The sequence below is a fragment of the Populus alba genome, chromosome 14 (genome assembly GCF_005239225.2).
Source record: "Populus alba chromosome 14, ASM523922v2, whole genome shotgun sequence".
NCBI classification, from domain to species: Eukaryota; Viridiplantae; Streptophyta; class Magnoliopsida; order Malpighiales; family Salicaceae; genus Populus; species Populus alba.
In genome coordinates, this window is record NC_133297.1 from 18093015 (window position 1) to 18104360 (window position 11346).

Below are 11346 nucleotides of genomic sequence, written 5' to 3' on the forward strand. Positions count from 1 at the left end.
GTTAACCATGTTTTATTAAAACAAATTCCAACATCTTTTATATTGTGTTTGATGTATTAAAAGATGTAAATTCTTCAAATATTAGTTTTAAAGTTTGAATTTAAAAAAATAAAAAATTATTCTAACTAGCTTATAGTTTATTTGTTTTTTACACTTACCTTTTATGTTTTGAAAAATTTAAGTTTATATTATTGGTGAAGGTAAAATAGACTAAAATATAGGGTGATTTATAATGTAAATTGTTATGCAAGTGATAAAGCTTAAAATGTAAACTATAATTTTTAAAAACATAAATAAATAATAAGTGGAAAAACAAATCAATGTATGTTTCCTTTAGAAAACCAAAATTTCAAAGAATAAGTATATATTAAATAATCTTTACTTGAAATTCATAGTGTTATTTTTTTTACAACAATTTTATGGTTAGAAATTGATAAACCTGCAAAAAAAAAAAAAATGTTTGAGAAAAAAAAAGGATTGATTGTTGTGATTTTGTAAACAAAAAAGGCGTTACCTGACTATAATATGACCATAATAAATTTATAGGAGTTGATGGTGTTTGTGTGAGATTATTATTATTATTTTTTAAATATTTTTTAATTAAAATTTTAATATATTTTTAAATTGTTTTGATATAATAATATAAAAAGGTTTTAAAAATAAAAAAAATATTTTAATATATATATATATATATTTTTTTTTTTAAAAAAAATATTTTTAAGTATCAAATCAATCCCTTGCCGTATCAAAATGAAATTATTGAAAATACTATCAAGCAGTTTTAATGTGTCAAGTTTTTGAATGTGTTTGAAAGTATAACTATTATTGTTTTTTTAAAATATTTTTTATTTTAAAGTATATTAAAATAATATATATATATATTTTTAAAAATTATTTTTTACATTACCACATAAAAATAATTTAAAATCATAAAAAAATATATTAATTTAAAACAAAAACAAATAAAAAATAAAATGTTTTTAAAAACATATTTTTGAAAACGGCAAACAATACTTTAACTTGTTGGAAAAACAACGCTACAGACAAGTACCCGTCTCCTATAAAAACACCGGACGACTCCTACTGCACACTCACAAACCGTGACAGTACAGCGGAGGAGCCGGCGATAAACCCAAAAAAGAATAATTAGGGCTTAGGGTTTCAACAAAACTGAAAACAAAATTGAGAGACAGCCATGGAGATTGTCTTCGCCAGTGCCTCGACTATTACCGACCAGAGGCAAAAGATCGAACAGTACAAACATATTCTCAGCTCTGTTATTTCTTCTAACGACATTGTTCAAGCCAAGAAATTCATCGATCACAGTAGGTTTTTGTTCACTTTTTTTTTCTTTAAATTTATGGGTTTTTTTTTCATGTTTTTTTCCTGATGGTTGAAAAACGACCTGTAGTGTTGTCAGACGACGTGCCGTTGGTAGTGTCGAGGCAGCTATTGCAGACTTTTGCTCATGAGTTAGGGAGGTTGGAACCGGAGACGCAAAAGGAGATTGCCCATTATACCCTTGCTCAGATTCAGCCTCGGGTTGTTTCTTTCGAAGAACAGGTTCGTTTTTACATCGTTGAATTGTTTTGTGAAGTTGATTTCTTTTTATGCAACGTTGCTGTGCTCTGGAATTTTGGATTTTTATGCTACGGTTTCATTGTTTTTCCTTTTTGAACTGTCTGGTTTCTTAATGCTTATAATTACTGATAGCACGTTTTTTAACTAGTTAATTCAATTAAAATCAGGCGTGTTCGAGTTTGGTAAGCCAGTTGTGTGCATTGTGCGTGGATAAATCATATCTTATCTTTATACATCGCAATGGTTAGATTTGGCTGTTGTTATGAGAATGCGCTTCATTCATATTGGTTTTTTACTGCTTGAAAGCAAGATGGATTGATCGCATAATTTTCTTATTACTTTTTTTCCATAAGTCTTGCAACAAGTGCAACCCATGTGTTTAGTTGCCACCACTGGGTTTGTGACCCTGAGGAGACTGCCGGTGATAAGCCTGCAGGAACGTCACAGCAAAAAAAAAAATAACATTTATAGCTTCCACATAAATAAGGAGCTGCACCGCAGCTACAAAATGAGAGTTTGATAAAAACCATTTCTCAGTGATATGAAATTGATTAATTGTATAACTCACAGGTGTTAATAATTAGAGAGAAACTTGCTGAACTATATGAGTCAGAACAACAATGGTCAAAGGCAGCTCAGATGCTCAGTGGCATTGATCTAGACTCTGGAATGAGGTCTGAGAGTAAGATTCCTTATATTTAACCATAGGAGTTGTATTTCTGCTGGTTATTAAAATGCCACTATCTGACAATCTATATTTGTTTATAATTTTTCCATCAGGGTTATTGATGATTCATTCAGATTATCAAAGTGTGTCCAAATCGCTCGCTTATATCTCGAGGTATTTGACTTTCTTATGCATGCATAGGATATGTGATGAACTCATTAATAAACAACATTTTGTCACTGGGTTCTGGGTATATTGTTTGCTTTTATGTACTTTTTTTAAAAGCGAAGGCATTTGTCAAGCAAGATTGTAGGATATTTAGATGAAAATGAACACATTCATCTATCACCTTTTGTTGGCCTGGATGCTTTAGTAGAGTTATAAACAGCAAGATGGATTTTGCGTTGTACTTGCCATTATTCTGGGTTGGGGTATACCTGCTTTTATCTGCATGTGCACTTGAGTTTCTTCTAAAATTAGAGTGAGAAGTGATTTTCTTCTTCTTTTGGTTTTAAGTTTTATCCAGAGCTAGATGAAACTGAGTGTTCAAGTTCCAAAATCTGACTTTAGCTCAATGCTAGGTTGAGGGAATTATCTCTCTTATAGGTGCCATAAAACAGTTTGAAATTGCTATTGATGTTTCCTTCTGTTTATATTTGCAGGATGATGATGCAGTTAATGCAGAAGCTTTCATCAATAAAGCTTCCTTTTTGGTTAGCAGCAGCCAACATGAAGTGTTGAACTTGCAATACAAGGTTCAGATCGTTCTATTGTTTCTGAGGGTAATTTAATACAAGGCTGAAAAGTTTATTGTTTTGTTAAATTGTTTGCTTCTTATTTCTTGTTGTCAGGTGTGTTATGCAAGAATTTTGGATTTAAAGAGGAAGTTTTTGGAAGCAGCACTACGTTACTATGACATATCTCAAATTGAGAAGAGACAAATAGAAGATGAGTATGTAAAACTAGGTTTTATTTATTGTGAATGTTTGGTACATTTAATTTTTACTTTAATTGTCTGTGGAATCTTAAGAATGTAGGCAACTCTGTTTTTCTAGTTTTGTTGACACATAGAATGTTATTCAAGCATTGAATCTATTCCTGTCTCTGCACTACCTGTGCTTGCCCATAGAACAGCATTGAATGAGATAAATTTGATGCCACATCGGCTTTGATTTTCTCTGAACTACATTGAATAAATTTTGGGTATGGAAACTTAATTCAGAAGACTATTGACCTGTAATTAATGTTGTACCTGGCATTTTATGCTGTGAATTATCCAACCCCATGTGAAAGTATACTGCTTGAAATATTTTTCATATTTGAATATATCAGTTTGTTTTTTATGGTTCTTGTCATTGTCTTCAACTTTTAAAATATAAAATTTCATCTTCAACAAGAATTGTCCAGGCGACAAAACTTTTCAGATATAAAATTTATCATCTGTAACAAAAATGGTGCCCTTCTACTCTCCAGTTCCCATTTACGAATAGTTGGTGTGTTGAGGCACAGCACCGATACACAGTTGTTTACATTCTTCTGTTGTTTTCATCATAGAACCATTGATGAGGAAGCATTGGAGCAAGCTCTATCTGCTGCTGTGACATGTACTATCTTGGCTGCTGCTGGCCCTCAACGCTCACGTGTTCTTGCTACTTTGTACAAGGTAAGCAATCTTAGCGTATGCTCATAAGAAATTGATTTGCATTATACTGCTGGAAGATATACTGATGTATGGACATGGTCCAGGATGAACGATGCTCGAAGTTAAAAATTTATCCTATATTACAAAAGGTGCTTTCTCTCTCACACACTCATGGCAGCATACTGCACCATTGTATCTGTTTTCAATTTTACTATTTTTCACACTCAATGCCTCTCAAGTTTTATTAGCAGAAACCTTGTATGAATTTACCAGGTGTATTTAGAGAGAATTTTGAGAAAACCAGAAATTGATGCATTTTCTGAGGAACTCAAAGCACATCAGGTTATAAATGTCTTTTCAACTGTTATTGATGCCACATTCACTTGATGTTATGATCTATAATTGGTGCCCTTTTGCTTTCTCAACAGAAAGCACTTTTGCCAGACAATTTCACTGTACTGGATCGTGCTATGATTGAGCACAATCTTTTGAGTGCTAGCAAGCTTTACACAAATATAAGGTTGGAGATGCAATTGTCTTGGATTACCTTTTCCTTCAGGTTCCTTGTAATTTCTGCACTAAATTTTTTTTTTGGTTTTCCACTTTATTTTTCTGTAGCTTTGGTGAGTTGGGCACCTTGCTGGGAATTCCTCCACACAAGGTCAGTTTGTCATGATTTGCCAAGGTTCTCATGTAATTGATGTTCTATCCTTTATTCTTAAAGTGTGAGTTCTATCAATGTTTTAGTATGATCAAATCAGTTGTGCAGGTATCATGTCATGCAGTTAGATCTACTGATCAAGTTGTGTGCTGTGTTTTCTTTAAATATTTCCACCTTCTCCCCCTTTGATTTTATGTTTTGAAAGCTGATGGGAACTCAGTCTTCGTATGAATTTTCATGGGTTTTCCATTTGCTTAGCTCCATCTGGTGTCTGATGTGTCTCAAGATGATAAGAGTATGCATAGTGTGCCTATTTAATCTTGTTCTAATTATCTTTATCTGCAATGCTTTATGATACCTGCTTCTTTGAGTCTTGCTTTGAATATTGAGTCCCTGCTGGTGTTGGCTCTCTCCTTTTATTTTGCTCTTGTTTTTTCCTCAGTACATGCTTTCACAGTATATTTGTGTGAGAACTAATTCTTTTTTTCTTTGTTCTGCTTTTTGCTTTTCAGGCAGAGAAGATAGCATCGAGAATGATTTATGAGGATAGAATGAGGGGATCAATCGACCAGGTATGAACCATGAAATTCTGATCCTGGCTCTCTAAATTTCAGACTTTTGCAATTATCAAGGATTTCATTGGATTGCATCATAATGAATTCGATATTCAGACTAGATTTAATTTTGGGGGCCACATTGGCCTTGGGAACATTTTTGTCCTATTACGGTATAGTTGAGCTTTCATTGTGACTTGCCTCATTCATTTCATCCTTTTTCTCTCTAGTGGCAACTTGTGTTGCAACATTTAAGTTAGACACTTGTCTACTTAGCACTTTTTTTATGTTCATCTGGAACTGCATTGTTAACATCACCTCAAATTTAAACTTAGTCTCGGGGTTGACCTTATTTGCTTTTTTGGGCCTTGGGCTTGCCGTCGATATGTTTCTTTCTGGGTATCTGTTTCCTAGCAAATTCAAGGTTGCTCTGCTGAATCCAATATACCTGCCTACACCAGGTGGAAGCAGTCATACATTTTGAGGATGACACTGAAGAGCTGCAACAATGGGATCAACAGGTGATTCCTTGCCATGATTACAAATTTCATGGGAATTTAACCAGTGCTAGATTGCTTTTCAATTTGTTTCATGCACTTGGTATTGCCCTCTGAAGCAGCTCTTATACTTTGCTTGCTGCATAATTTTGCAGATTGTTGGATTGTGTCAAGCACTGAATGATGTCCTCGATAGCATGGCAAAGAAGGGCTTGCCTATTCCTGTCTGATCTCTCTTTTTTTTTTTTTTTTTTTTTTTTTTTTTTAATATGGCCAGTTACAAGATTAAGATGGATTACTTGGCTGATATGTGCGCAAAAGCAGAGAAGCTAATTTTCCATGGGTTTCTCATTATTTTTGTGAAGCTAAAATACTTTGGAAGTTTTATCTGCTTGTTTATCGTGTCAATAATCAATATTTATTGAGCAGCACAACTTACAGCAATTTGGTCATTTATTGTTAATGTTAATTTATTTTTTCCCATCGTACCTTTTCTTGCCAGAGGTATACTGGCTTGTTGGTTAACTCTCTGCGTTACCCACACACAAAACATTGCCATAGTGACTTCACACTTCACTCTTTTTGGTCTTAAGATTCAGATTATTATTATTTTTTTTAATTTTATCCTGCTTACTGTGTTGACATAGAATTAGCTTTGCTGATTTGTTTGGATTTGTTTTCTATGGAGTTACTATGATGTTAAAAAATCATCTTAATATTGGGTTGATTTATTGAGTTGATGCTCAATTTTGTCAAAAAGAATTCATTTAATTGTTTGTGAAAAATTGAAAACGCAGGGACCAAAATTGATAGAGGTAAAAATACACCCCCCCCCCTAACTGCTTATAGTGCATTTTTTAAAACTTTTCGCTAATAGAATTTTTTTCTTTTTTTCCCCTCCCTTTAGTTTAAACTTTTATGTTTTAGTCTAGAATTTCAACTTTGTTTATGATTCAGTTCTTGAATTTGATAAATAAAAGAGTCGTTAAAAAAAGAGAAGAAAAAGCAGAGGATAGAGAAAGTGATTGATTGACTAAATTTTATCAGTAAAAAAGAGTAAATTGGTATTAATGTGTTTTATTTTTAGCAAGAAGAGTTATTATTATGTTTTTTAGTTTTTATATCGCTGTAAAAAGTAGATTAAGATTGAGAGGAAAAAAAAAAAACCTTAATAGAGGTATTTTAAGTTGAGAAATTAGTAGTTTGTTGCTGATATATTATAGGGGTGTTTATTTTTTTAATGTATTTTAAGATAAAAATAAGTTAGAAAATGTTATTTTAAGTTCAAAAACCCTATCTTGATTTTCAGGCTAAATCTTTGGTGGTTAAAATCTAGATAAATAAATAATGAGACATTTTTTTTTTTATTAATAAAAAGGTGAATGGCATGAAGGCTATATTTAGAAAATAAAAAACTAAAAAATTGCTTATGAATATTCAATAAACTAAAATTTTTGTGCTTGAATTCTTTTATGGATTTTTTATATGTAATCATATTAATATTTTTCTTATAACATATAAAAATGTTGAGATATTATTTTAATATATATTTTTTAATTTCTTTTTAAGATAATGGTGAGTTTTAATTTAAAAATAATGTTTACTATATAAAAAAATGTGCTCTTTAAAATAATAAAGAGATTTATTAATAAGAAAATGAAGTTTAGATTGAGAAAATTTATTTCCCCTCAATAATTTAACTTGTTGTTTTTTTTAATTAAATAATTAATTAATTAATTTTTTTTATTAACCTTGATCAAGTTTATGATTTAAATCATGGATTAAATAGCTTAGCTTGGTTTAACCCACTGTTAATCTAGAAAATATAAGAAAATCAGTTATAAAAATAAATTATTTTACAAGTAAAAAAATTAAATATTTTTAAATAAAATTATAATATTTTAAGTAAACTAGAAAAGAAAGACAAAATAAAAATTAATTGAATGATATTGTTTTTAGTATAACAAAACGTAATATAGATGTTATAAATATGAGTTTTTTTTTTTTTTTAGAAGATCAATTATAAAAATGAACCTATTGATCTTACAAAAAATATAATAGAACTTAATGGTCATTTTTTTTTTTCAGAGTTAACTTGTTTGTATTTAAAAAAAATATTATATTTTCATTTAAATATAGAAAAATATTTTTCCCCAATTTATAAAGTTTTTTAATTTATATTTTTATTTGAATTGTACTTTTCTTAAAACAATTTTATTTTGTTGAAGACTTATCATTTCTCATTAAATATTTCAATGAAAAATTCTTAACTGAGAAATCAAAATAGTTTGGAGACAAAATCAATACAAACATGATAGTTTAGGGATAGTTTGGGTTTTGCTTATCTTTTTGTGGACATAGAATTTAGCTTGTTATGATTGACTTCTTTTTGTGGAAATTTTGTATATCTTAAAAAAAATTGAAGTGAAAAGAATTATTGAATGTATTAAAAAATATTTAGGAACGTGTTATATCTGTGTTTTTTTAAAAAAATAATTTTTTTTAATGTTTTGCATTGTTTTAATACAATAATTTTAAAAATAAATTTTAAAAAATAAAAAAACATCACTTTAATATATTTTAATATAAAAAAACTTTAAAAAACAATCACACCACTAAACATGTTTTCAAAAGAGACTTTCTCAAACTTTTTGGGGAACAAGCAATATTTGATAAAAAAAAAAAAAATATGATCTAGTGATAATAAAAATGGTTGGATAATAAATGACATGTATTAATATCCCTTATATATATATATATATATATATATATATATATATATAAAAGATAACACCTTTCTTCTTTGATGGTCCAAAGAAAATATAACCGTGAATGAGCTGACATTAATGTTTTATTTCTTGAAATCAACTGACATAAATGTTTTTTTTTTAATGAAAATATAGCCAACATTTCACTCCTCGTTGTAATAGTTAACTGCTGCTTTTTTCTTTTTTCTCCAATAACAACGGACCGGGAGCTTGCATTTCTCTGTAGACGCGTGGCTCTCATCTTTGCTATGTTTTCGAATCCAAACCAGTATCCTTGACACTCATGTTTTGAGCAGTGCATCTTCGGCTGTTGAGCAAGTAAATCTGGGAAAGATTGTGAATGAAACGGGGATAAGAACCTTTTCCATCATTAACCTTCTTGTGCGACTAACTTACAACACTGAAAGCTCAAAAGGCCTCTGTAATGTCGGATGAACAGTCCAAGGACAAAATCTAAAAAGAATACCAACACCAGAGAAATTGGAAGTTACAGGAATTCATCTTGCAACTCAATTGACATCATCCACAACTTGATTGTTCACAAACAGATTCTCCCTTCTTATAGGGAAACCTGTGGATTCCAGAGCTGGACCCCTGAATGTTAGCTCCGAAGATGCTCTGTAATTGGGATCAATAGAAGAAGGTCTAGTGTTGGCATCAGCAGAACCTGGCCTGAAGGAACTGGTTGCTCCCCCAGGAAATCGCGGCGGAGAAGGATACCTCCTTGATGGACCTATCAATCCCCCAGCCCTTAACTCCATCCTATCAGTACTTCTCGAAGATGAATCTACATATGACCTGTCTGCGGAGGCTGATGACCCTACTGGAGCTCCAATTGTAGCAGATGCGGAGCTAAAAGGATCGTCAGGCCCCCACGACGTAAGCGCTTCCTTCTTCTTGGCAAAGAATTGCCATGCTCCAAAGAGAAAGAGTACGAAGAACAACACAGGACTTGTCCATAGCATTGTGTTGAATTCTCCTTTAAATATAGGAAGGTTAGAGCGATACATTCCCACATACCCACTCCCGAGGCCAAGAACAACGATTTTTTCACGGTCACTGGCAATTAATGGCATCGCTCTTCTTCTCTCAATGGGAGCACTTGTCACCTGATAGTTCAAAAAGGATGATTTGATCTCATCCAGACCAGCAGAGAAGACAAGGCGAGGTCCCCCGACCCTAACATAATGCTGAGATGAAACATTGTACACGAAAACCTTCTCTTCATTAACAACAAACAAGTAGCCCTTGATGGGTTGTAAAGCAAGGGGTTCCTCCATGTCAAATTTTCTCTTGGATCGGACCCTGCATTTGAAGTTCATTATATCCCCCAACAACAATACTTGAATCAATTCCCCTTCTGATGTAAACCCATATGCTTTAGACCGTTCGGTGGCATCAAAAACATAATACCGAGCAACAGAATGGTCCAAACCTTCACATTCAGATTCTCTGACTTTCATGCTCCTCAAATCCAATGACCCTGCACCTCTTTCTGTCAAAAACAAAAGCCTTTGCTTCAAGAATGCAAGTGGTCTACTTGTTGGCACGGCAGAGCCATAAACCGTCCCATTTTCCCTAAAAACCCTAATCATCCCTCTAACATCTAATGACAAGATATACCTTGATCTGCCAACATGATGCACTTCCAAGATACTTATAGGTGAACGTTGATCCCAATCCTCAAGGAACGCAAACTTGCCCACATTTTCCATAGAAAGTGTACTCCACTCTTCTCCATTCGACACATAGTGAAGTTTATGCACCAAAATTGCACCATTCTGATGCCCTGTTACCACAGTACTCTCATTCTTAAAGGCCGATAAATATGAAACCATTGTTGTAATTGGTGAAGAGGACATTGTGTAAAACTCAACCGCTACATCCCCATTCCTCAAAAACACATAAACCCTCCCTCGATCATCACCAACAGCAACATACTTACTAAGCCCCTCGTAATCTCTAAATGGCAAAACATGAATGCACGTTGCATCAGAATCTAGTTTCACAGCAGACACAAATTGAAACCTCTCTGACCACAATGGACTGTACTTAGTAACCGAACCAGTCCTCACCCTCTCTCCATCTCCAGTGGTCTTAACCTCGAATCCCTCTTCTTTAACTTTTTGAAACAATCTCTTACCATCAAAATTTCCCTGATTAATCCCTTCTGTCCCTTGATTCTGTTCCCTACCAATAGATGTTACTTTTGGTAACTCAGATAATTTAGGCTCTAATCTAGCAACTATTTCACTAAGGTTCCTCACTAGTTGTTCAAGTTTATGTAACAAAACTTCTTGCTGATTAAGCTTAATTCTAGTGTCAGACTCTTGTTCTTGATAACGAGCATGATGGATATCATGCTCCAGGTCCTGTTGGGTTGAGACTGAGCTAGAGTCTGCCAAAATTCTAGATGGAGAACAAGAAATGAAAAGCAAATAAAGGAAAAGGAACAGCTTGCCTTGGTGAGTATTTGCCATTGAAGAAGCTTGAAAAAGTTGTGTTTCAGTGTGTTGCAGTCGACATGTTTTGTACAGTGGAAGTGCAGATCTTTGGTGTTTGGATCTAAATATTGCAGGGGAATTTAGCTGGAATCTATGCTAGATTTGTTAAATCTAAGGTGAGAGAAACTAGATATTTTAGATCAGAAAAAAGAAGTTTTTTTTAGGTTCTTGACTTGGGTCTGTACGCTGTTAGGGCAAGGAGCCCGGTTTTTCAGGTGAAAGTACTTTGTTCTCATAAGCTCATAACTAGAATAACAAAGGAAATAATGCAAACAGGGCGGTCATTCTAAGCTTCCAACAGCCAATCATAGTTGGACACGTTGATAATTGGCTTAATTTGGGTCTCTCACTTTTTTATAGCCATGCTTCGCCACGGATGTGATTTTTTTTTTAATATATAAAATATGATGTATTTTTATATACAAAAATATATTAAGTGTAAATTAAGAAATAGGTATTCATGTAATAAAAA

At 32.6% G+C, this 11346-nt stretch overlaps 2 protein-coding genes across 3 annotated transcripts; one reads left to right on the top strand and one right to left on the bottom strand.

Moving 5' to 3' along the window:
- The first annotated feature begins 1031 nt into the window (after positions 1 to 1031).
- LOC118045233 (COP9 signalosome complex subunit 4) lies at positions 1032 to 6085 on the top strand. 2 transcript variants are annotated; one of them, XM_035053816.2, is made up of 14 exons: positions 1032 to 1325; positions 1412 to 1563; positions 2152 to 2255; positions 2362 to 2422; positions 2911 to 3003; positions 3100 to 3200; positions 3803 to 3911; positions 3995 to 4039; positions 4164 to 4232; positions 4319 to 4410; positions 4509 to 4551; positions 5064 to 5123; positions 5520 to 5626; positions 5758 to 6085. In XM_035053816.2, exons 1-14 carry the CDS (start codon positions 1196 to 1198, stop codon positions 5780 to 5782), a joined length of 1191 nt encoding a protein of 396 aa, XP_034909707.1. In that variant the 5' UTR covers positions 1032 to 1195; the 3' UTR covers positions 5783 to 6085. The 2 variants fall into 2 exon arrangements, with proteins under 2 accessions (XP_034909707.1, XP_034909706.1); XM_035053815.2 differs by having other exon boundaries at positions 5567 to 5626.
- A 2340-nt stretch (positions 6086 to 8425) lies between these two features.
- Positions 8426 to 11113, bottom strand: LOC118045220 (uncharacterized membrane protein At1g75140). The gene has a single exon (XM_035053804.2). It carries the CDS (start codon positions 10848 to 10850, stop codon positions 8880 to 8882), a length of 1971 nt encoding a protein of 656 aa, XP_034909695.1. The 5' UTR covers positions 10851 to 11113; the 3' UTR covers positions 8426 to 8879.
- Between the last annotated feature and the right edge of the window lie 233 nt (positions 11114 to 11346).